We start from the raw sequence: 26,982 nt of genomic DNA, 5'->3' as shown, positions 1-26,982 counted from the left end.
ATCCTCTGTGTGGCTCCTAAAGCACTGGACAAAAATGAGGAAAGATGCCCCGAAAAACAGCCTTTTGATTATTCATGAAACATCTTAGTAAATGGAAAATTGTGCCTCCAAGTCAAACTGAGGAGCGGATAGAACAAGCTCGTACTACAGGAGATCTGCATCTCCAACAGACTCCCTTCAGCCACCCTCTGCAAGATTTGTCAAAATTAATTTCGAATATGCAAGACTCCCTGGTTTGTCTCCCTGCTTACACCGGCCTTTCCCACACGTATACACTGCAGCACTGTGATCGCTTCTCTCCTGTTCTGCAGTGCCATGTTACCCACGACCTGCCAAACTGTGTCTCCCTCGTGGTGTTACACGTGTGTGTGGGAGTAGAGAGTGGCAGGGATGCGGAGCCCCGCCGGCAGATGAGCCACGGGGCAGGTCCCCCCCCCCGATTGGCTCCTGCCCCATCTCACCCCAGGGTGCAGCGGTGCCTGCACACATCGGACAATGGCGAAGCCCAAAACCAGCCTTCCTCGACGATACGCAGGTTTTCAGCGCGAATCGCCAGAAAGCACTTCCATTTAACTACATGCAGGCACATGTCGTTTGGTATGTCTCCATTTTCCCAGGCTGATATTCTACTGCCTACTGTGGGGGCAGAGGGAAGGCCATAAGGAGGGCAGCTGCAAAAATCTGCATGTTTCCCTCTGAAATAAGTGCATGCTAAATATACTTTGAGAGAGAGTTATTCTAAATTAGTAAATTAAAAGGCCTAAATAAGAAATTCCACACAAAAGAAAAACCTCTGAATGGTAATGAATAAGTAAATAGAAAACTACTGGGCACAAAGTGGAAAATAAGACAGTTTTATGGGCTATTTTTTTGCTATGCAAGTATGAAATCAAATAAATTTAAAAAAATCATCTTCAACACAAAAAGATGCACATAATTTTAAAATATTTGCCTGCTACAATTGTTGCCATTGATTTAAAAAAATGAAAAAAAAAAACCAAACCAAAAAACCCAGTAAACAAAATATTGTGAGTGACACAGAGAAGGAACACTTCTGTCCAGACAAAAGAATCAGATCAGCCTAAGTAACACCCAATACTTAAAAAATAAAATTAAAAAAACCCAACCACCTCCCCCCACCCAAAAACCCATAGTCGCTCCCCAAACCCAGTTATTTGGCTTTGCCTGCTTAAAACCGAGCAGCCAACCCACCTGCCTTCCTGTGACTGTTTCCCTCTCTAGTCAGTGGAAAGAGTTTTAAATGTCATATTCCAGTTGGAACTCTTTCCATATATTTATATATATGGACATCTCGTGTATGTTCGCTTTTGCAGGAGGGAGGGTTCATGTAACCTAGAACAGCCTCTATCTTTGATGTTTATTCTCAGAATACTGCTATTTATGACACCGCTCATGAGAGTTGTGCGATTCAGTTACCAGCAAAACTGAATGCATTTTCTGAAGGTCAATTGTCTTTGGTGGATATTAGGGCTTGAATAATACTGAAAGGGAGCTGGCAAGGCAATTTTCAGCATTCTGGTTTTTGTACTTACTCAGAATTCCGCGCTGCTACAAACTTGTATTATTTTTTTTTAATCTCAATGAGAGTATCTGGTAGTCAATGGGAGACAAATTTCATTAGAGAATTTTTGCTGTCCTAGCAATTCATATCTCAGTAGTTTTACAGTAGGTAGAAATAAACCTTTACCAACACTTTTCCTACACTGTTAATTCCCGCCATCCTTTCTCAAAAAAGGCCATCCAGAACTTAAGACAGGTTTGTAAATGTATTTTTATTATGTTGTGACAATCAAAATATATATGTACTACTGATTTTTCCCCCCAAATATTAAATGAAAATGTAATACATTTTTGCCCACCTTGTGTTCTTGAATGCTTTGGAATCTGTAAAGACCCTGACATAAAGAAACAGAAGCAACTGCACAATTAGAGACTGAAAGGTGTTATAGTGCTGCACTTACGTTGCAAATGAAGTCAGATGTCTCTGTTTAATCAAATATAGCCTCAACAGTCTCTGTTTTGTGAGTATTAGAAACAATAAACAAATATACACAAGAAAGCATCACAAACAGTAAATCGGTTATTTAAATACAACTGTATCCAACATAGCAGCTAAACACTGGACAATGTTTGAGGTCATCAGCACATCCACATGCTCTTCTAAATGACGTTTGGGGTCCTGAAATATAAAGGATGCCATGAGAGCAATGACCGAAACACATCTCTGAAGGATCTCATTTACTTCAGGTCTATTTAAGATGATTGTCAGCTAAGAACACAGGCCAGTAACGCTCCTGCATTTTCCATTCTAACAAGACCCAGCAAATGACTGAATTTCCATGAGTAAGATTTCATTAGTCCGTACTATCGCTCAGGTAAGTTGAGGATATGTTTAGGAAGCAAATTTCTATCCAGCATCTGAAGAGTAACCGCGACAGCTGTGAGTTTTAAGGACAACACACAATATGTGGAGTTTACTATGCATCTCACTAGGGCCAATATTTTAATCTTAGCTCTGGTACATTGCAATTTGTTTTCAGATCTTTCTACAAATGTGTGTTCTAATCCTGTAAAGACTCTAGCACGATCTAAGGCAGTCTTTGAATAGTTGTGTTGACTGCGAGGAAATTAGCATACTTATACCCATAAAAATAAAAAAAAAAATGTACAATGCTATGTTCAAATGTTCTGAAAAGTTGAATGTTAAGCCTGAGCAGTGTTCTGAAAATACACATCCCCACACACTATTACTCAATTGATGTGGGCATTTGTGGGCATCTGCATAGAACAATTCGATTATTTCTGGTTGAAAACCATATTCATACACTTCTTTAGTTTCAGAATTGAGATTAAGTAATTAATCTCCAAGTACTGCAAAATTATCAGGCATATTTAAAAACATCTCTAAACTTTATTGTAGTATTATTGTAGCATTCTTGTGTGTAAAGAAATTAAAAATGGAAGACAATCATGTGTGGGAATTTAAATTTAAAAAAAAAAAAAGAACTATCATCAAAATCTAATGAACCCATCTAAGTTTACATAAAAGTGTACTAGAAAAATTTGTGCAAGCTGTCCGTCTTAAATAACTCATTTTCAAGGATCATATAGTTCTTCAACATTCTCTCTGTTCCTAGCAAATTATGTAGCCTAATAACATAATACCCCTATTGTGGGCACTGTTTCTTTACAATGCTTTTTATGTAGGTTGCATAAAAAACACATGGAAATTATTTAACTGAACCCTTTTGTAATTTAAAGAAAACTTAATAATTTTTTCAGGAAAAAAATTATTTTATTTTTAAAAAACTGTATTAAAATAGATTTTTTTCATGCATGCGTAATGATTTAAACAACTAGTGAAGCTCAAGTTCTGTTTGAGATGACATCATAAGCCTTAAAATACAACCCTTCTTACATGTTTTGTTTTATATATGTATTTATGTATGTGTAGGTGTGCATAAACTCCATTGTTCTGAATGCTACAGAAATACACGAGTGACTGAACAATAGTGCAGATGTGTTATGACATAGCTGCTAGAAGCTGACACATAAGAGCAATCCAAAAGCCTTTAAATTCTTCTACTGCTACTAGCAATACAATAAATACTGGTTCTTTATGGACACACTGGGTATTTTTCAAGCTATTTCTTGTTTCCATCGCCCTTCTTGAATTTGAAGATAACCTCTTACAAACTTGTTTTGCTCTCCTCTCCCTCACCAAAGCACATTTCCTCAACATTTATGTTGAAATCACATGTAGAAATAGGTTTCTGTCAAGTCTTCTATAAAGACATCATACCCTCATATCGCAAAGGGCCAGAATAAATTGAGGGGGTGTTTTCAGTTCCAGCTACGGTCCTGAACTGTTTTCCTCCAACAGCAATACAAAGCAAGGCAGCTTACTTGCATACGTGCGTGCTGGAGCTAAGCACTGACAGTGTGTTCATGAACCGAGGACAGGGGTGAGCTGTCTCTTTAGCCATAATAACGTATAAACAACACTCCCACCCCTTTTTCAGTTATTACTATTTTTTTAAAAGTCTCCACTGTTTTGGCCTCTCTGACACAGACTCGGATATCTTTATGCCTCTTCTAGGAAAAGTTAGAAAAAAAAAAGAAAAAATACCAAATCTCAACACCGCTCCTCAGCACATAATAGAAACACATGTAGAACACGACTTGCAGATATTCTGCCGATTACGTATAGTCAAAAGCCTTGCTCCTTGCACAACAATCTTCAACAAAAATAAATTCATTATTTGAAGCATTGAGAATATCTTGCACGTAGAACTAAAAATCACCTACGCACATGTAAAAAAATTAATATTTAGAATGAACGAAGCATATCACTCCACCTCACTCTAATTCATCACACCTCACCTGCTTGCCAACATTTTTTATTGCCAGCTGTTCAGGTGTCATCTTATCTTCTTCTTCAACAGCCTGTGAAAGAAACACAGAAAAGGTCAGTGTTTCAGATTTCATTTACTTTTTCCCCAAGCCACAAGATTCTGAAAATATAATTCTTTCTCAAAAAAAATAAAAAAGAAAGAAAGAAAAAAAAAAATCAAACACCAACACATATCAGAAAGTCAAAAGGAAAGGTACTTCAGCTTTTCAGCAGACGTGGTTTTAATTACTAAGCGTTAGTGCAAAAGATCAAGGCAAACACTTATGAATGGTTTTATTGTCAGATATTCACAAAACTGTTTTTAAGCAATAACCTTAAATGAGCAGTATCAATAGTTAAAGATAGCTGAAGACAGTTAAGCTGGTAAAGCAGAACCAAAAATAACGTTACCTACATTGTTTCCACTACTGGAGGTTTGATCTCAATAAATTTTTACACTGTTTAAAGTCACTTATTTTAATACATTTTTATAGCGTTCTGTTGCAAGTGAATCCACTAACTTAACTAGTGAATGTAATACTGAATTTTGTTTTTAAGGAATTCTAAGAAGTTAAAAAAAAATAGCACTTATCAAGAATGACTGACATGCTTACTACTCAGACTGCTTGTTGAGATCTAGTATTTAGAAAAAATATTTTTAAGTGTAAGCGCCAGTATTAAAACTGTACAAATAACTGTGATTCTTCTTTCTTACAACACCAATAATCATTTCTTTATCTAAGAAGAACATCGAGTTGGGCTCTAGAATGTGTTCTACGTACTTACTGTCCATCTACTGGAATGATACAGATAAATAACCTTTATTCTGCTATACTGGTCAAGCAGTCCTCGACTGAAGGAACGAAGAATACAATCAACTGCTTATTTTGGCCTACAGGAATCTGATACTCTCTTCACTAAGTAGAAATACAAAACTGATGTGATTGCTCAAATTTCAAAGCAAAACATATAATTGAATGCTTTGCTAATTTAGGGCAAAAAGTTGGGTGGCAAAGCCTGAAGAGCTAATAGGCAACTTCACACAGAAATGATATATAGCTGATTAATAAGAAACACAGTCTCTACAAGGCCATTGAAGCCACACTTGTGCCTAATATAACCAAATACCAGGAAACTCTTTGCTGAAAACAGATTATACAAATGAAATAACCACCAAGGGCCAAAAGAGTTCCTGCAACAATTTTTTGTTCTTAAGCTCTGCTCCTTTACAAGTCATTCTCAATAAAGCTTGTGGTAATCAACTCCTTACGAAATTAAGTAATACATTTCTTCACTTGATAAACACTAATATCATTATGGGATATGAATACCTTGTTATAATTCTTAGCTAATTCTAACATCTCCTTCACTACTGTTTCATTGAGTTTGCAGTGTTCACTGTAGTCCTGAAGTGTCAAACCTTCCATCCAACTCTTCTTGTGCAAATTTAGTAACATCTGCAAAACAAAACCTCTTTAGAGCATTCATTGTAAAATACATTCATAATACTATGAAGACCTCTTTGACAGAAAAACAATTTATAATAGTAAGAATGTAATAAAAAAATATCGATCTTACAATTGTTAAATAGAAGAAACACAACTATCAACTATACTGCTAGAGCAGATGATAAATTTTGCACATGTTCTTAAAGATCAAGCTTCTTGAACCTTAAATATGAAAATGAGGCATGGAAACCAGGGCTGCATTTACTTTGACAAGAATAAGTTTTTCTTTTGTAATTTTTTATTTTTGCTGTAGGTTGAGAATGCAGAAACGCGCTGTAGGAGAACTAACAGCAAGGTGAGTATTTGAGCTGCCAAGTAAGGAATGGCTGAAGCTTCTGGCCTCTGACAAAGTTGAAAAATCTTTTAATGCTTGGATTAAATGTATGAAGTAGTTATTTAGACTTTAGTGATTATCCTGAACTGTATGCAAGCAGCTGCCACAGTTGTGATGAAGTGAACTTCAAAAGCAACGAAAGAAGGACTTGTGTGTGTTTGTCCTCCTACAAAGTAAACAGCCCTAACACCAACAGGATAAAGCGATGCAGAATTTTGACGGTGATAAACGCAGGGACTATTAGAAATATCTGAAATGTTTTACTTGACACTCTGATGTCATTCTTGAAAGAGTGAAGGAATAGCTGTAAAGGCAACTTCCCGGTTTTCATGAATAACGAAAGCGTAATTTGTGGATCTTCCGCACACTTGAGGACTATAGGGAGGACCCTTTCAGCAGTTTCAGCTTGCCTTCAATTTGGGAACATTTACTACAGATGTCTCTGAGAACCCGTAAGCCCTGTAAGTGCTATCACCTGAATAAAAGTGCCTGTTTCATCCTCTGTACAGCTTCCATAAGCAACCTGACTTTGGAACATACGAACGGAGTTGAAAGTTTGTGTCATAATTTGTATTAGGCAAGACCTCAGTTACTGACAGAAGGAGTTGTAGGCAAACTGCATATGGACAGTTTAGCTAGGCTATCTGGATTTTAAAATTATGGTTTGGTGTGATGGGCTCCTCATCTAATACGTGAAGCGTGTACCCTTCTTACTACAGATGGAGATAACAGATCACCACCACCACACGAGAGGGGGTTGAGATATGCATGAACCTGCCTTATGAAAGACGTGTGGAGATACTCGCTGCCTCACCGATTAAAGTTTCCCTAACTCAGTCAAGATTATTCTCCTACTTGCAAAGGTAATAACTTACATATGTAAAGCCATTAAAGAAAATATACACTTGGAACTTCAGAAAAGACTGGATTGGCCGCACTGTTGTATCTGAACGGAAACAATAACCTCTGTAAGCTTCACGGACATTTCCAGAGAGAGCTGGTTTTGTTGAATCAGTTACTCTTTTCAGTAACAGTGAGTCTTGAAAGCCTGACATCATCCTAAAAAGGGTTATGCATTTCACAAATTTTTTTCAACTCCCTGATTTGCATGAATATTCTTCCATTATTCAAAAATTTTTTTTTATTACTTCTAGCCCTCTAGAAGTCAAAATTAAGTGAAAAAACTATTCTGACCATTTAATTATAAACTCCAACTCTGAGATCAATTTATAACCCATAAGTGAGGACAGAATCTGGCTTTTCAAGAATTAACTTCTGCAAATGATAAATAAGCTTTTTTCGCTTTTTTCTGTTTGTTTTCCTGGTTGAGACTGTCAAGCTAGATTTTACCTGTAACTGATGAAATTTGGTACCAAAGTAACTGACAATATTTGTTGTCATAACTGAACAATATTTTTTCTGTAAAGGCAGGAGGTCACTACTTCCTGATATTCGGTGAAGTCTTGGGGAGCTCCATTCATACCAACTGGAAGCACCTTTCTGTCAATGTGATTATAACCAATAAAAATCTGAAATTCTTTGGCTATACAATTCCGTTTTGGAAAATATGGTCTTCTAGCTTCAGGAATTCCAGCTTGTGAAAATCTAAGGCAGCTAGTATGTCCTTCAGTTTCGTCACTGAAAACTTGAAACTTTGCACAAACCTGTTAAGTGCAGAGAACAATATGAGGACTCTCCACAAAACAAGTGGACAAAAATGTTGTCAAACTGTTTATATGAATATTAGAATGTGGTTTTAGAATGTCTCATCGTCATGACTACACATCTAAGTGCTTTCTGGAAGAGAAGCCACCTACTTCAGGAGAATTAAAACAACTACTGAAAATACCAGCAGTTGAAATCAGAATATTGTCACAAATCTTAAATAGTTTGTATAGAGTTCTTCGTCCTCTGAATAAAAGCTAAAACCATTACCTTCTGTTCTAGTTCATTCTTCCTGTAGTTGATGGTGATGGAATAGTAATGTCTGTTTAGTCCATGAATTAGTGCCTGTAAAATTCAGGGAAAAGTTTGCATAAAAATTGAAATGAACAAATATTAGAAGGGAAGAGCTGATTTAAATACAGCCATCTCCAAACATCACTTAAATGAAAGAAAAACCATAAAGAAACAAACACAGAGATACTATAAGTAGGTCTCAAGTAAATATACCTGTTCCTATTTCTCTTTCCCTGTTAGTTAACTGACAGTTATACTTTCTATTTCTAAACCACGCATTTTTTCACACAGTAACAACTATCATAGGAAAAAGCGGTAACTGCCTGCAAACTTTTGACCGATACATATGCACGAACATATTTCTCTCAAATCTTTCCCCTCTCAGTAAGTTTGGTTATCACTTCTATTAAAATACAAGGCTCTTTCTGTTACAAAAGAACGTTGGCTATCTATTTATTTACAACCACTGCCAACATTCCTAAGTTCGTTCTCTAAGGTACAATACAAAGAGAGCAGCTGAAGCAGTGATTAAACATGTCAAATATCAGTTAGACTACACGCATCAAATTAATCTTGGATATTAAAGCTAATTTTCTTTTTTAACTTTAAATGAAAAAAAAAACCACAACCAAACAACCTTTTTCATGTTTACATCCTTTGCAAATTGTTCCTTAAACTTGTACATTACAATCCGATCACCTGAAATTAGGTTAACTGACACCTATATGCATGGATCTTCCATTTTGCTCATGTGCACTACATATATTTTTTTTTTTTTTTTTTACATTTATGACTTAAGAGTGAGTTGGATTAATATTTGGGGAGTGCGGGGGAGGAGGGTTTACGAAAATTCTACAATAAATCCTCACCACAACTAAAGCTGTCTATTTTTCAATTAAAATTTTACATATGAAGTATACATTTAGACATAAGATACGATAAATCATACATATAATATGCATAATTAGTGGTAAATATTTCTTATGTTTCAATCATTCCACCTATTTATGTTTAAATATAGTCTTTAGAAATATACAGAATGAATGTATATTTGCATTTTATGCAACTTAATATTTCAGCATTCCAAAATTATCTGTATGAAAGCTAAAAATGTTCTCATATGTACATTTTAAACAAATTTCTTTTGCAAACACATATACAAAACAACCTGAATGATTACATTTACAAGAACCAGCAGTTACAAATAACTATTACTCGTGACACTTATTTTAATTAAAATTGTAAAATACAGGGTTTTTAATTAATAATAAAGTAATTTATGGTTGTAACTATTAGCACTAAGTAGTTTCCACTGCCATTTTCTTATCCCACTCAAAATGATTGCATATGAGGTTTTGGGGTTTATATTTAAACTCAGTTGTAGATATTTAGGGAGTTCTCTAAAGCTCCTAAAATTTCACAAACATCTTTGCCTTCGCCCACTACCTTCTCTCTCTTTTTTTCTCCCCTTCCAAAGTCACTTTTTAAAAGAATGGACAAATGTAAAATGTAAACAACTGTTCCACTTCAAACCTGAGCAGTAGTTGCAGTTTAGACACTGCAACAGGTTAAATTAAAACCCATAAAACACTTCAAAGCAAAGCTTGTTCTGCCTGTGTTTTGTTTCAAATGGAAACTATCATTCCAACAAGACTTAAAAATTTGATGCACAAAGACCAAGTAAAAAGCTGTTGATAAGCCAACACAAGAAAAAACACAAACAAAAGGAATGAAGTCAAGCCACGTGCTATACTTATTCCTGAGATTTTAAGGAATGTCTTAAAATCGCTGCTTCTAGCCCAGCTGAAATCAGTATTAAGTTTGCTGCTGTCTTCAACTGAGTCAGAATTTTATATTCACAACCTTAGAATAAAAGCAAAACAACGCTGCAAGAGCCCATCCAGTTTTAAGAAGAGTATCATTTTAAACTATGATTTTTAGCTTAACAGTGACATTTGCAACTCACTGCCAACTTGCAAAAAACCAACACAAACAAAAAATACCCACTGTTAACAAGTGAAACCCAAAACTCCCATGGCCAAAACATGCCATGCTGTAGTGACAGTGATATTAAAATAATGAAGCTGAACAATACTACAGGGGTTTACAAGGGAGGTCATTACACACGGTCCAGAAAAGCCCAGTTAGACCAGCCCTGAAACATGCAAGCATGGGCTTGCCTATATCTAATCAAGAGTATTAGCTGCTTGTTTCATACTCATTATAATTCGCAGTGTTTACCGACTCAAAAATCAAAAGTAAAACACAACGACCTCCTGAAGTAGACACTCTTTAATTGTCTGGTTTTTTTGTCTAGCATTTTTATAAATAGTAAAGAGCTTCAATGCATTAGTAATAAAAAACAACTGATCTTTTGAAAGATAAGGGTATGGTGATCTAGTAACTCCCAAAGGACGTCTCTCTTACAGCAGAAGTTTAGCCCTTATTTCAGTTCTACTATGATTAGCGTACCGTCTTTTTCCTGGATGTTTATCTAGCAAATATTACTTTTATTAGTCAAGTAATAGATCAAAAGAGCAAGAATTAGGCTTCAATGGTTGCAAGTGTACATGCCTTTTAGCATGCACAGTAACGGAAAAAAGTTTTCTGGAAAGAAAAAAGGAAAAACATCGAGGCAGAAGAATGACACAGGTAAAAGCATTAATCACTCCAGCGGATACTTGTTGCAGGACACAAGCTACTTCTCAAAATAAAGGTTTGCTTCGTTGAAGACCAACATTTTTGTCTTACTAGTGAAAGTCAACTTCAGAAATCAAACTTCGAATGTTTAGTTTCACAAATGCTTGCAAAGAAATATAAGACAACATACTCAAAAGAAACATTACAGTTGAAGCCGATCAAACATCCTATTTATCCACTGAATCCACTGCACCATTTTTTCAGCAAATTAGTGCGTTATATAAAAATCAGAGATTAATTATTTAGGACAAAATACAAGGTTAAATCTAGATTAAGCAAGAACCTATATAGGCATACAGTAGAAAGACAAGATTATTAACGAAGAGGGAACTTTTTCCAGAATTTGCTTCAGAAAAATTTATCTTTAGGAAAGCAGAGACGTTAATAAGCAGCAGTCTTTAAATTGCAGTACTGAAAACACTACCTATTCTTGCATCACATGGTATGACATCAATTGTCACTTTTAAAAGTCTGCATTTCTATAAATCTGTACTTTAACCTTTGCGGTATATACTTATACACGCATTCACACTTAGGTAGCTCATTTAGGTCTCAATTTTAAACCCTTCACATATACAATTCCATTGATGAATCACATCAATTATAAATGCATGCAGGAAAATGCTATAGAAAGAACAATAAACAATTTGTTGCTTACTGGTTTTTGGTACCTTTCCCCCAAATTGCTGAATAAATCTTGCAATTTACAGGACTATCAACAGTGGGTTTACCTGGATAGATGGCTTGTTTAAGTGACCCAGATTTGAAGTTGTTTGTCTTGGTTCATGTCCCAAGACCATCATATTAGCATTGATCAATCTGAAGGCATCAATAACAACCTGTAAAAACAAGATGTCAAGTCAATTCTTTTTAGAAAATGCAACTAATAGTGCCAAGCAACAGTGGACAAGGCACAATCAACTCTCATCTGTTTTTGGCCTTTATCCAGAAAATCATTTAATTATAATATTAATAAAAAAGAGCCTCCTGCTGGCTATGCTATCAGCACACTACACTACCTTGTACTGTAAGGTGACACCAATTATTACCTTTTCCGTGGAGCTCTAAGTTTTATATACATGATATCATCGTATAACATTGAATTTTTATGTATGCTTACTCTAAGCTTCAAAGGTATGCATGTGTTTGTCACCTAAATCTTATCCAATCAAAATGAATGACAGAGAGAGACTAAAACTGAAAGTGAGCACAAGCTAAGGGACCGAGTCTAAAGCCCAGTCCTGTCACATCAATTATACTACCACAATACTTGAAATGACAACAAAATTATAGCCAGCAAGGAACTTGCCCCATGTATTCCCTTCTAGTCAGATGCTTTTTGCTTCTTGTGCCTATGAAAGGGTCTATAAACTGTCTGATGGATTAAAAAGTCCTTGTCAGTGTCATGCTCAGGAGTAAAAAAATAGAGTAAAAGAAAACCAAGGTCATTTATGATTTAAAGGTACACAGTAGGTAGTATTCAGTGACATTTCATGGCAAATAAAGTAAAACCATCACTGACTTTTATTCTGTCCTGTGCTGAATTTGTCTATGAAAATCTTTGGAAATAGTATTTCATGGCCCCATACGATAAAACTCACACCCCTATCCAACACCTATGTAAAGCGAAACAGAACTGAGAACCCCACTCTTGTGGGCTCTTGCCATTGCAGAGTCATAACTGCAAGATAAGATTTCTCATTTAGGCCCCAGCCTTTTATCTGGACCAGTGCACGTACGGCCTTGTACACCCACAGAAACAGTAGCAGGCATACTTTGCAGGCATCTTGTCTGCATATGTTTGAAGAGTTATTCTTGTTCATTAAACTAAATAGTTTAATTTTTTTTTAACAGCTTTTCTACAATCATTTTTATTCTCTTCCTCTCCATCCCATAGGTTGGACAACAACAGATATCATTATATGGCTGGTTTCATATTTTGCGGAATTAGACCTGAACCAAATCTTTTATGTTGAACAAACAAGAAATCACTGAAAGTCTGCAGAGAAAGCGACATCAAGTCTCCCACCTTGTTCCAGCATTTTCCTCTCCACTTACACAAATATTAATAACTAAATACATATGCAATTTATTAGGAGGACAACATAAATATCGAGGTAATTCGTGTGGAAATAAAATTAATTGGCAAGTATTTATAACAAAAAAATTATCAAAGTATAAACTGAAAAAGCCTAATAACTTATCACCTGTCGTATTTGCTTTTGAGACCAAATTATTTCAGGCACGTTAAGTGACTCAGTGCCAGTAAAGGCTATTTCCTGGACCCTCAGCTGACTGGCCAGATCCATCTGCATATGTCGTATCTTAAAACTGCATGCAGAACGTACGAAAAAAAAAAGTCATCTTTGTTTAAAATGTTAGGTTGTGACCCAATTAAAGTGAGTTAACAGTGACATTTTTTTCTGAACCAAAAAAAACCAAAACACAATTCAGATTTAATACGCCGCAGAAGCATGCCATCCGATACTAATGTTACAAAAAAGGAATTACATTTAAAAAAAAAACCTTAATTCTCAAAAAAATCTGAAACAGTTTCTATACATTCTGTGTAGCAACATAAAAAATAATTGTATTTTTTCCTTTTTTTAATCACCATCAGATTTTTCTCTATCTCAAAACGCTTGTGACAAGCTTTTGCATATATCTCTGTGGTCCATTTTAACCAGATGCTCTAAGTTATGAACACCTGGAAATGCCCAACCATAACAAACAGGCAGTATAAATTAAAAAGTCAAAGCCAAGCAAAAAAACCCCACACCACGGGTTCTCCAGAGACTAGCTAGATAAGGGGAAAAAAAACCCAAGCAAGCAAAAATTTACCCAGAGGAGCAAGAAACATGATCTTAGCAGTATACTGTAATCACAAGGAGCGCCTTTATAACTTACTAACAGCCATGTGTGATTTGAGTTTAACTGAGAACTTCACTAGACAATGTTGAGCTTATCCAAGAATGAATGGCACTGTCCAGACTGGGACTGAGTCATAGACAATAAAAAGAAAACCCCAAATAAGTAACTGATTAAACTTGGTTCTGATGAAAAATTCAACATTTCAGTTGGTGTTCTCAAGGTTATGTTTGGATAAATTTCACATTAAAATATGAGAACTAGCTGCTAAAATATTTCTGAGTGATACTGAATATTACTCTAGCATCTTAATTCTGACCAGAAGTAATTGGCATTATGTTTCAGGTACTACCTGCGTGGGAACAGACTGCCCGCTCTATCCGTCCTCCTGAAGGAATGAAATGCAAGTACTTCCTAAGTAGAATAAATATCAATCTAACAGAAAGTGGCATGAAATATTAAAATCACAAATACTAAGCTTTAAGAAGGGACAAAATTGCAATTTCTACAATTTTCAGAGGGGTACAAAAAGTATGCACGTGAGTGATATTTCTCATCTCAGTTGCACTGTGACGACCAATGGTAACTAAATACTTTAACTACACTAAGATGAAAGGAATTTGCTGCTATCACTATAGCAACCATCTTAAAGAAACTAACATGCTCAACAACCTGGAGGCTAAATTTAGACCTAATACGCAATAAAAACATAAACACAACAATAAATCCTACATATTCATTTCTATGAAATGTAATTGCTTTTTTCACAGTGAGCACAAATCAGTCCCTCCTTTAGAGGATTATATCCAAATAAATAGACTCATTAATGTCCAGGGTACTAATGAGCAATGGGCGAAGTAGGTGTTAATTATGCCACAGTAAGACTCAAGAAAAAAGCCCCGGTGAGCACTTGGAGGTGTGTACAAGCTGAACTCTCTTCTCTAGGTTTGTGTATTTTGAAGTACAGCATGATGCAATCAGATGACAGCAACAACATGGTCACCCCGTATTCTACGATGGAAACTTTAGACACAGTATTCTGAACAAAGAACCTCTAAGGATTAATTAAAAGCAGCACAAAAACCCACTCAGTTACTTAGATTTTTGTTGTATTTCTCATCCAAGAATTTTAAGCTTTCATTGTACTTAAATTACCTAATGCAACATGCACTGTTCTAGTAAAAACTAGAGTTTCCAAGCTTCACACTAAATTCCCTTTCTGTAAAGACATAAAAAAGTTAAACAAAAGTCTATGCCACTGGGATATTTTCCAGAAATATGAAGGTAGATTTTTTCTTAAAAACGCACTTCCATAGTGCAACTCTTTCACCACTCTGACCATTTAATTTTTCCGAGTACAAGTGTCTTCAGACTTTTCAGAGGTCATTTCAACAGCAGACAGCTTATAACAAAACCATTAGCAGTTTGGCTAGCTTAAGGAAACCTCTTACTTTCCTTTTTTGTTTATTATCACTGCATGAATCTGCAGCATATGAGAGTTTATAATTTCTCAGGCTTGTTAAATTCATGTTAAAGGTCTGTTTTCTTGTTGAATAAATTTTGTTCATATAATGCTGCCTATTTCATATACTGAGTCTTTAATAGCACCTTTGGTCTATGCGCAACTCACAGATCAAAACAGAGGACTAAAATAGGGGTTGATGATGCTATTTACATGTGTGATTCCTGCTGTCTTCTTGTTAGTAGCTTTAATATAATAGAAGACCTTGTCTGTTTTGTAATTAACACATCTTTACTGGAGAGATATTTGGAAGTGATTGCTGTGAATATACTGGTTAGTAAAATAAACACAATCACACACCACTTTCTGTTATCAGACAAATTTGTGAATTGTACACATTATACTCCAGATCAACAAACTGTGATATAACAGCCAAGTAGAAGACACATTTATATAACCCTTTATTTTTCTGAAAATATGTATTCAATCTGACCTTGCAAATATAATTAGCTTGTGGGATGTGTGGATTTCAGTACCATGGATGCTTTACTAATTGCAGCTCTTGGAAATAGATACTAAATATTTGGAAGCTGCCAATACAAAATAAAAACTGCATCTTTTTGTACATCTGTCTTAGCTTCAAAAAGCATAATAATCTAAAAAACAATAACTATACAGCATTTTTAAAGCATTTCCCCAGGGTCAACAACCCACAGTAGAGCCCGTATAATGTATTTTTAGAAACAAAAATTACAATTATCTTCAGTGCACTTAATTACTATGATTCGTAGTTATTCACAACCTAAAGACAAATGCTGGACTCCTCAATTGCTAACTAGATAAAAACCTGGCCTTTTATAGTCTGCACATAATTATTAAAAATAATGGCTTGATTAAAATTTAGGATGCTTAGTAGCCAGACTCATTTTAGCTTATTCTGAGAGTGTGAGTGTTATATATATATTACCACTTTTTCTAAAACAGTCTTCATAACTTTGTGGGGTGTTCTTTAAAAAAAGAAAAAAAAAATTAAGAGAATTTCAAGAGTACTTCATGCACTTGATTCCATTAAATCCCTCCAAAATCAGATCTACAAATAATATTGAAAGTTGCAAGACCCGCTGCATTTTAACGGTAAACTTCAGTTAGAAATAAGTCAGCCTTTTTTGCTTAAATTAAAAAGAAATTCTAACATCAATATTTTTTCCAGTGAAGAATCTATGACATATGGTGACTATCTTTAAAAATGTATTGTATCTTTGAAATTCAAATAACGATGTATTGTTTATGCCATATGTTTATGAACAAACATACCAGTGCTTAAAGACAACTCTGCGAAGGATATAATGTGGTTATGCCAGGTGTGGAAAAAGAAGTAATGTCCCATCTAAAATCTCTTTTATCACCTGCAACTGACCTGTTATCAACTGCTTAGTTTGTTTCTAGATTCTTTAAAAATGAAATGGAACATGTGACCTGAGAAGTGCAGCTCAGGTTTATGACCATTTCGTTATTTATGCTGCCATGCACTGTTAGACGACTACAAGTGAAGAACATCTTCTGTCCCCTGTAAGCCCACAACATAAAAAATTCAAAGAAATCTTACTTTTTATGCCATTTCCAATGAAAAGCACTAAGAACTGAAACTGACTCATGCCAAATGCATATCATTGAATTGCTGTGATTGTGAGTTTGAAGTTTGCAACATGGAAATTATTTATAAAATGTCAATTTTAGCTCTGGAAAATATATTCCTAGGAGTATGTGCATTTTCCTTCTTTATCCTTAGAGAATTGCTTACTTGTGGTCAAATCCGCAGTACAACTTGAATATCCATACTGGAAGGGGAGAGAACTACAGTATAATACATTTATCTTGACAAGTGAGGGCATGCATCCATAACTCCCAAGTAGCAAAGCCACAAGTTTTAAAGCTATATGCCTTAATGAAGATAAATGGACTATTCTGCATCCACCACAGCAAAAGGAAATTAAACATTTAATACTTTTCAACAAAAAGTCTTCTTGGAACTTTTTTTGTTTTAAGGAAGGGCATGAACTGAAGTAACCTATGTAAATGGAGTAGTCGGTAAACATACATCGTTTAATTAAATCACCGAAGTCCAAAGAACATGGCATAACAAATTGTAGAACACCAGCATTGATATTAACAGTTTTGGCACCCCATTAAAAAATTAAGAAGTAAAATATGCAAAATATGTTACTCTGACTATGTGCAACTACTATAAAAAATGCTGAGTTTCAACAAAACAGCGGTATACTGGCAGTAATAAAACAGTTCAATGACTAGGTTTAGAAAAAACCATCCTGAACTGAAAACATCGAGTGGCCTACACTGCAGTGCAGATGCAATTCATCTCTTACAAATGTGATTCTTCTGGAAAAAGAGCACCAATCTTTATTGAATCAACAGAAATCAAACCCACCGCAAAGGAATCTACCTTCCTTATTCTTCCAGTTGGGCTCCTGTTGAAATTCAGTTCTTGCCTAGATCAAATTAGGATGTTTCCACCTCTGATATGCAGGTTACTGCACCAAATGCTCTGTTCAGTCAATGTTAAGAAAGATCACAGAACTGTAAGAGTATCTAAATGTACTGGATGTTGTACAAAATGTACAAAAATGTACCTTTGACATTTCAACCAAAATTACACATTGTAAAGTTATCTTCTCTCTTTTAGAACTTTTCCCTTTACAGTAGAACAGTGTTGGCCAGCCCAGTTCTAATGAAAGTTGTTTCAGGTATAAAGGATTCTGAAATAAAATTGTAGGCATCACATGTTTTAAAATGTATTTTCTTCTAAAATATTACCTGCATAATAATTCACGATAAACAGACATGTCTCCAAAGCAGTAGTGACAATATAGTCAGTTTACTGTTTTGTTTAGTTGTTTTTAATTAATACTTTCAAGCTGTACCCTAATGACTGCTGAATTCACTTGTGTCCAGGGAAGATTTATTAAGATAAAGGTTATTAAAACAAATGCATGGTAGGGAGGGGGAGTTGCGTATATAAAGAAAACCTTATTAGATGGCTCCAATCTACTTAAAGTTCTCACAAACTTAGTTTAATGGGCTATTTTAAATTTCAGATTTCTGGCATTACACTAGTCTCTCCACACATCTCATTTTAAGGATTCCTTTTTTTTTGCTTTCTTTAAAAACAGTCATCACCTCCTCCAATCCTGTGGTTAATTCAAACAAACAAGGGAAAACAACAGGTTCAAAGGAAAAATAATAGCACTCTGATAGGAGAGTGGAGGTCTGAAAACACAATCTTTCAGAAAACTAGTGTAAGACTTATGTTCAGCTGAAGAAAATTCTTGAGGTTAGATGGTAATTCCAACACTCAGAAGAGTAATCTCTGCTTTTGACTTCACTCTTTTAGACTATCAAGGCATTACCAAGTTATAAAACCATTCACATACATATTTGTCTTGATAGGTTGGGAGGATTTGCAACACACACAAACTGTCTCAGAAAAGTTCAGCTACCTTTCCCCACATGCATTACCAAGCTGAGATAGTGTAGCATATAGAAAATTTAATCTAAACTAGAACGTAAAAGTAGCAGAAGAGATCAAAACTATTTGCAAATTGCTATTCTTATGGTGAGCACTCAATAAAATGACCATCTATTACTCTGAAGAATTAAAAACTGAAATCAGGTATTAACAAAACCGGATTGCTCATACACGTAACTAATTACACGCAGTCTTTCACCTAGATTTAGAGGTACCAATGGGCCAAAAAGAGGAAGAGGAGTGTTTTATGGAAGAGGTCGCCGGAACAGGTCATCCAGCAAATGAAAAACAAAGCTCTGTTCAACCACATGATCTTTGCAGCGGCATTTTATCCTATGCCTACATAAATTTTGTCCATTTTGAGAAGTGGACAAAATCTCATTAGCACAATAAGAATTAAAAATGTGCTGCAATACTACAAAATTTAAAAGTACAGTATTTGAGCCACCACACTTTTACAAGAGATGTAAAATGCTTTATCATTCTAAATAGAAATTTGAATATTTAAAGATATTATTTTCTTTATTAACAGCTCAAAAGGACTTTGAGACCTTCACCTTGCTCAAGACGACCTTGGCTTTGGACAGACACAACTAAGTTATGGACCTCCAGCAGCAACTCAGCTAAGCTCTCTTATCCCTTTTTTTAAATTTTTTTTTTTTTTTTTCTTTTAAACATACAGTATAACTGTCCCTCTTTGGGACCTCTAGGAGCATGATAAGAATATTTTTTTCACACTTTAAAAATGAGTAAAAGAACAAATGATAAAGTTCATCACATTTGTTACTCCTTTTAGAATAAAATTCTAAAGATCTCATAAATTGAACAAAATAAAGCAATTTACAACTTCCACTGACAAGAAACTGCTTGAACAAAATGGTTTTAGACTATACCCCACATTCTGGCTACTCTTTGCAGTATCAAACCTTCCCATTCCAGAAGAGGTTACTCAGACCACAGAATAAGGTTCTCCAATGAATTATTTGGCAGGAGACACTACTCATAAACTGAAATAGGGAGCTGCTGACTCTACACAAGGGGAAAAAAACCCCAACCCTGCAAGAATAATAAAGTATTGGAACAAGTATTCCCACGAAGCTGTTGCATATTAAGACTTAAGTGCGCAAAACCCTAAGCAAGCTGGTCTGAACTCAGTGTTGACACTGTGCACTGCACAAAGTCAGACTAGATGATATCCTGAGACCGTTTACAACTGGCATTATTTTGATTTACCTGACTACCCAAATGTACATGTTTTTTTCTCCTTGTACCCTCTGAATGAGATTAAGATAAGGACAAAATGCCATAGCAAAAATCTCTTTTGTGAAAGTGGCAGGATGCGGTTTAAGCACAAGATTAAGATGCATAGCATATTTGTTTTTATCTGTCAGGAGGTGATTAAGATGCAAAGTAGAATTTATCGCAAGTTATGGCAAAGACAAGTCTTTTCCTCAGAAACAATTTAAAAAAAAGATTTTTGCATACAAATACTTCTGACAGTGACTTGCTAGGAAAAATTACAGTATAATGGACATGATATTTTGCTGTATAAGAGATTTTGCTACATACCCTAGTAAACACCACAAGCGCCAACAAACTTCTCAGATGTACAAAATGGACTTCTGACAATTTTGGATATTTTACTGATCCTTACGCCAGCAATTATTAATCAAGGGAAACCAATGAAATGCCTCAGAGAAAACAAACCATTTTAAATGGTGACTTTTTTTATAATAAGGATTTAAAGTTTAAAACAGTTCAAAAAAGAAAGCACCACTTTTTTCTTAATTTAACATACGAGTGCAACACAGTAAGTTAATGCTTGTGGAGTTAAAGATGCTATGTTACAGTGGGTTTAGTGTAGTTATATTTTCCTTAAGAGGTGAGGAACAGCTGCTAAGTTAAGGTCCAAAAAAAATTTTATTTTTAACATTTGGCAAAGGTATATAGTTCTCTGTAACAGACATTTCAGTATGTATGTTGGAAATAAATATGAAATGTCAATATTTAGCTTTATTCCAGATCTTTAATTAAATTACTGCTTCTGTGGAATATTCTAAATATGTATTACAACTTCCATTGCACAGACTGGAAAACTGGAGGGGGTATAAGAAACATTTATTAGGAGGTACAAGATGAAGCAACAGCTAGCCAGGTTGCCCCACTGGATGTATTTCAGCATGTTTACTTTGACTTCATTCATACAAATCAATTAAAAAAAAAATCCAAAACATAAAGCGTTTTCTCTCTGGGTTCTGATAACATTGACCTTCAGATAAAATTCACTGATCTGTTGTGAGTTTATTTTACAGACAGCTAGAACATTATTAGCCTGAAAATTGCAATGTATGGTATGCAGTCATGAAAAAGCATACTGCATGCGAAAGAATATGCATGTAAAGTAATAAGATCTAATAATTTAGAGTTGCTTGTCCTTCATGTGTCCTACTATATTTATGTAATAATATCCCAGTCCCAAAATGGTCATTAAAGCAGCTGGCATTTAATCCACAGATCTATACGAGGGTTTTATTTTTATATAAGGATTTTATATGACTTCTTATTTTTGCCCATTGGCTTTAAGAAGACATAAAATGACTTTTTTTTTTTTTAATTGATGAGAATTATATGTATTCATATCTTTAAATTGCAATCGTACGCCCCTGTCCTACTCGGTGTTTGGAACACGGGGACAGCTAACAAAGAAGTTAACAAGTTTTCGCTTTCTATCAGTGACAGGGCAAACTGCTTTTTAATGCTTTAGCCAGTCAAGGTGAACCTGAGGCTCCTCATCAGAATTCATTTCAACTTCCTGACACATGAAAATAACCTCTGCCCCAGTTATTCTTCACTAGCACAACCATGACTGCTTCACTGACTATAAGCCATAGCAATTTATATGGGCATGGACCTGCCCTGAGGCAGGTTTAAGATTACTTAATGTGTTATTTTGGATTTTGTTTTTAAATACGTCTAATCTCAGTCAAAACACACCATATTAAAATCTTCTGTGCCACATGTTCACTACAATTTTTTGCCAGACAGTTATGCTAGTAAAAGGTATAACGAGTAATGATCTTGGACTCACATAGCTACATACACGAGCAAAAGCCCACCAGCATAGAGGCTACTACACCAGCAAAATTACCTCTGCAAGCGGTTCTTTTGCTGGCACTGAGAAAAAGCAGGTACTTCCCTGAAATAGGCTTAGCTCGAGTTGTCTAGCACACGAAGAGGCACTGGACGCCATACTAAGGCAGCCATGCACATGAAGCAGTCAAACCTGACCTAAGAAATCCCCCTGAGCTCTAATATAGCTGCTGTTCTCTCAGTTCATCTAAAAAACAAAATACGTTGTAATATAAGTGATCTTGTCAGCCAGGATCACAAAAGTCATACACATTCCATAGCCCAATCTCACCCACAAAATCAAGAAATTAAGTGGTATTCAGAATTTGGGTGATTCTTTCTATTTCTAAGCTTTTAAGGATGCACTTGCCAGAAACATGACAGATGTAAACTTTTTTTTAATGCGAAACCTGAGAATGTAATTTAATCTGACTGTAGCAGTTAGACATGTATGAAAAACAAACATTACAAGACTTCCAGTGATCTCAAGTACTGGCAGCAATGCCATAAGAAAGGCTGCATTTGGGAAATGTTTAGGTGGACAAAAATTTATTCCCAGTCAAAATAAATATGCCAAAGATTATTTTCTTGAAGAGAACAAAGACCCTCAAAGATGACATCTGTGTCAAACAACAGTGGCAAAAAATGTATTTTAAAAAAAAGCACTTAGTGAGCAAGTGTGCTGTAACAGTAGTGTGACTTACTCTGAGGCTTTTCTCCTGAACGGATTCAATAGCTAGCGAGGTCTAAATTAATTACTAATATAGTCCTGAACGCTATATTTTGACAAAATAAAAAGAATCCTATTTCAACATTTCTATCAGAGTGGGAAAATAAGAAAAAGCAAAAGGAAAAAGTTCTAAAAAAAATAAGTCAGGAGTAATTAAATATTCTACTGCATCTTTTTTGGCTTTTTATTTTCCCCCACAAAAAGTACCTAAATTTTCAGCTACTCTTTATGCAATTTAAAAGGGAGCAAAATTAATTCAGATGTCTAATAGCTTCCAAAGAACCAGAAGCTATTAATATTTTCAATTGTCTGTTACATAAACAAATTTGCTATAAAAATTAGAATTTAAAAAAACCCAACTGAAAATGCAACTGTGGCTTCAGAATATTTTATTATGAAATTAAGGGAACCCTTAGTGGAATTGTTCGGTAGCTTTAATGTGATCTGTCTCACAGGAAATATGATACTACAGCTTTACAGAAAATGAACACTTACTTTTTAAATATTTATAAATTTACATTAATATCACCCATATATACCATGACGCATTTCAATAATTATTCTACAATACAATGGGAGTGCATGCTCAAACAAAACACCTCAGCAGTATTTTAAAGCAGTAAACCACCTAGCCAATTTCTGTACGTTCTGTAGTTTTTCTAATCCACTCTCCCTGTGGTTGAGCAAAATCGAATTGCCTCTCACATTTGCAGACAGCTCTGTGAAGGTGATAATAGAGCTGCTCCCTGCTGTCATGAGGCAGGAAATAGGAAAATGGCATATGGGGCTAGAAAGAAATAAAAAGAGAACTAAACAAGAACAAAAGAGATTTCAACAAAGGACAACTATAACCCAATATGCTTTGCAAGCTAATCTCTTTTCATAATCATTTAACATACTTAATCATTTATCTGCACACTTCTCAAAAACTCAAATGCTTGACACCAAGTCTTCTGCAAAGTTTTATTGCCCAAAACATTTGCAATAGAAATCATACTAAAAGGCATCATATGCAACGCCTATAAATCGATGCCGCCTTAGTACCCACGTTAAGGGGCTGAACCTATTCCAATCTGTTAGTAATTGATCTTAGATTTTGTGGCTAAAATGTAATATCTGACACAATGCATACTTGGAATGTTAGTTGCAAACGTGTTGAGTGACACCTGAATAGCAAAATATTAAGGGAGGATTATGATTGGTTATGTATACTGACAATACGAAAAACTTCCAGCCTGCTTAAGGACTACTGATGTAAGATGCAGAATAAACTAAAAATGATCTTTTCATTTACAAGGAGATTTTTTTTTTAATTTTTATTTTTTAATGCAGAACGGACCTCCAAAAAAATTAAGAAATTTAACATATTTACAGTGTTTCTATATTAAATCTTAACGAAGTACCTTAAAAAAAAAAAGCAAAAGCAAGCCTACTATACCTTTCCTTTTACACTCTGAATGGGATCCACCACCACAGCAACAGCTCTTTCTGATAAGGCTTCAAAGCTCTGCTGAGTATTGATATCTACACCAGACAACCAACAGCCAAAGCCAGGGTGACTATGATACCAACCAACTACCATCTCAGGTCTGAAACAAAGAGGACATTGAGATTCTTAAAAATAAAAACACGTAACAAGAAGAAATAGTAATGTATCAGGGCATAAATTAGGATGAGCTGTGAAAAAAACACCATTAGAAATATTTAAATTACTCACCATAGTATGGTGAAATCACGGACATGAATAAATGCGACAAAAGAGGGCTATTATTAAGGGATGCACATTAGCAGTGGTAGATCATGCTTTCAGTTTTTCACCCTGTTACCACACCTTCACTGAACCAGTTTTTACCCTTTCAGCACTTGAGTAAATATCTACTCTTTAACTCCTTGGCATCGAGGGTTGAATTTTCACGGCAGAAAGTCCATTTCAGACATGGACAACGGGAACCAACGGTGGGAAAGGATTAAATATCAATTAAACCAGCAGTAGAACTAGGAACTCAGTCAAAAAGCAATTTGCACTGTTCTGTTCAGCTGCTGAGCCTTTTGCTAACATTAATTTTGAAGTTTTTCCCACAGTAAAAGAATTTGAGCAAGCAGACGACAACTGTTGAGAGGTAGAAGTGAAATAAAGATTTGTTTAAATACTAGGATCTTTTACAAAATTATTTCCCCTTTTCATTGAAATTGCTCATAAATAAGCTACAACTTCATTTTTTTTTTATCTTCAGTAAAAGAAATTAAAAAAAATAAATCAATCTTTTAAGGAGGTACTGGCTAGTAACTGCCTATACTAAATTGAGCAGCATTCTTATCTTTCTGTGCAATAATCAAAGCTGTAGGTTTAATGTGTGTGACAATCTCCTGACAATTGAAATGCATGAGGTGGATTGAATTACATGCTATGCTGCTCACCTGATTTCTGGGCCAATTATTTCCTTTTAAACATTATTAATAGCTCCTAAATCACTACTTTTGCGGAAAGCCAGCTGTTTCTTCTAAACAACATGCAGGGAGTACCTGTTACTGTCAGCCCTCTTTAGGGTGACTTACCTTCCCGTCTGTTTCAGCATATCCAACATTTTTGCTTGAAATACAGGATCAACTGCCTCCACACTGACACCCTGATGTAGAAGACAGACAAAAGCATAGTAGTTGTACATAAAGCAATATTATCTTTTAATTTGTTACTTTCCACAAACAAAAAATTGAACACCTTTCATAAGCGTTTGTTTAAAAGAGCAACCTGACTACTTTAGAACTACTTGATAAAACACCCTTAAATGTAAAATACAATTCTTATAAATGTATTTCAATGTGACTTTAAAAAGCTGAAAGAAGATTTTGAGTTGTGATTTAAGTCATCTCTACTATGAGTAAACATGATTAAACGTGCAAAGGAACACATCTTTTCCTCTTCTTTTTGTTCTGGAAACTCTGGCCTGTTGTTTCTCACAAGTTCAGTTCTACAGGTTTTATTCAAGATAGATATCACATACTAGCTTTTTGCAGATTCTACTTATACTACGCAAATGCATAAAATAAACTCAGGACAAAAGAATTTTAAAATTTCATTGATGTGCAGCTGAGTTACAAGAGATCCGGATCCGTGCTTCTCTTAAGAACAGTATTTCATTTAAGTTACACAAAGAAAGCATCATGAATTCCAGTTATACTCATTGTCTCATCACCTCTTTAAAGTATCTCTTCATAACATGAATATTCTTACTCAAAATTAAAATACATAATTTTTTTTCACATCACAAAAATAGCATTTAAGAGACATGTCACTGCAAGATCTGTCAAAGAGAGCAAGCTTGAAGTATATCTATAGCACCATCACAATTAAGGGCATGAAATACTTCTAATCAAACCTTTTACATTTTGAATCCTTTCCCTGGCTTTTAGTACATGAGTTTTTAAAGTTATCAACTCATAAATCTTATAAATGATGTTATACGAATATATTTATACATGCATAAAGACATAATGTCTCCATACATTGATATACACACTTAAATACTAGTCTTTGCTAAAAAAAAATTAAAATAAATCTGGTTTAACTTTTTTTTTTACTGAAACCTTTAAATCCATCAGACATGTTAGAATTCTATCTAGTAGGTTAAGATTAAGACAAAGATTGCATAAATGAGATAAACCAAAGAAAGCTTAAAAAAATATTTACCATAAGGAAAAAAAAAACAAACAGGTAAACAAAATCATGAAGGTCTAGGTGTAAAGAACTCACCGTTCCCGACTGTGGCATTGCAAAAACATCAATCACTCTCACAGTGTAATCATCAACAAATTCCCCGAGCATTAAACCCATAACTTCCATAGGGACACCAGCACGACCATGCTTCAACATCTGGAATTAAGACCAAATGACACTGTATGTTTAACAGGAGGTTCAAGTTTGACTTGGGGTAGTTCTTTCAGCCTTTGCTGATCTATGGATAATTTGCAACTTGTAGCACTTTTGCAAACTGTAAGGAACTGTAAAATAGTAAAAATGAAGCCAACAAAAGAGAAGTAATTAGAATAAGTTTCTTGGTCTGAGGGTTCCAAACAGTATTAATTTATTTTAAAAATTAGTCTGACCAGCACCTAAGGAGCATAAGTCCATAAACTTTGGATAGGTGCCAGGTGCTCTATCTCCAGCACTATACACAGATGCAGTACACACAGAACACTTACTTTCAGCAGTGCAAGGGAAGAGATATAAACCTGTTCCGCTGTATCGACCGCAGGAGCATCTGTTGGTGGCCCCTATGAAAAGAATAAATAATTATTTTCTCCACCGTTATTATTCTGTAGTTTCTAAATATTTT

General features: G+C 35.0%; 1 protein-coding gene across 2 annotated transcripts in view; it reads right to left on the bottom strand.

Annotated features, from left to right (window-relative positions):
• Positions 1-1,773: 1,773 nt before the first annotated feature.
• Positions 1,774-26,982, bottom strand: part of PSMD14 (proteasome 26S subunit, non-ATPase 14) — a 48,798-nt gene continuing 23,589 nt past the window's right edge. For both annotated transcript variants that reach the window (XM_054209239.1, XM_054209241.1), the window contains 9 exons: positions 26,849-26,920; positions 26,400-26,519; positions 25,205-25,275; positions 24,087-24,237; positions 11,647-11,754; positions 8,192-8,266; positions 5,746-5,871; positions 4,405-4,467; positions 1,774-2,200 (listed from right to left, as the gene is read on the bottom strand). In XM_054209239.1, coding sequence (XP_054065214.1) covers positions 2,102-2,200; positions 4,405-4,467; positions 5,746-5,871; positions 8,192-8,266; positions 11,647-11,754; positions 24,087-24,237; positions 25,205-25,275; positions 26,400-26,519; positions 26,849-26,920 — 885 coding nt within the window. In that variant the 3' untranslated portion in view covers positions 1,774-2,101. The remainder of the gene's footprint in view (positions 2,201-4,404; positions 4,468-5,745; positions 5,872-8,191; positions 8,267-11,646; positions 11,755-24,086; positions 24,238-25,204; positions 25,276-26,399; positions 26,520-26,848; positions 26,921-26,982) is intronic.

The sequence above is a fragment of the Rissa tridactyla genome, chromosome 7 (assembly GCF_028500815.1).
Source record: "Rissa tridactyla isolate bRisTri1 chromosome 7, bRisTri1.patW.cur.20221130, whole genome shotgun sequence".
Lineage (NCBI taxonomy): Eukaryota > Metazoa > Chordata > Aves > Charadriiformes > Laridae > Rissa > Rissa tridactyla.
This window is presented reverse-complemented; position numbering and strand designations above follow the sequence as displayed.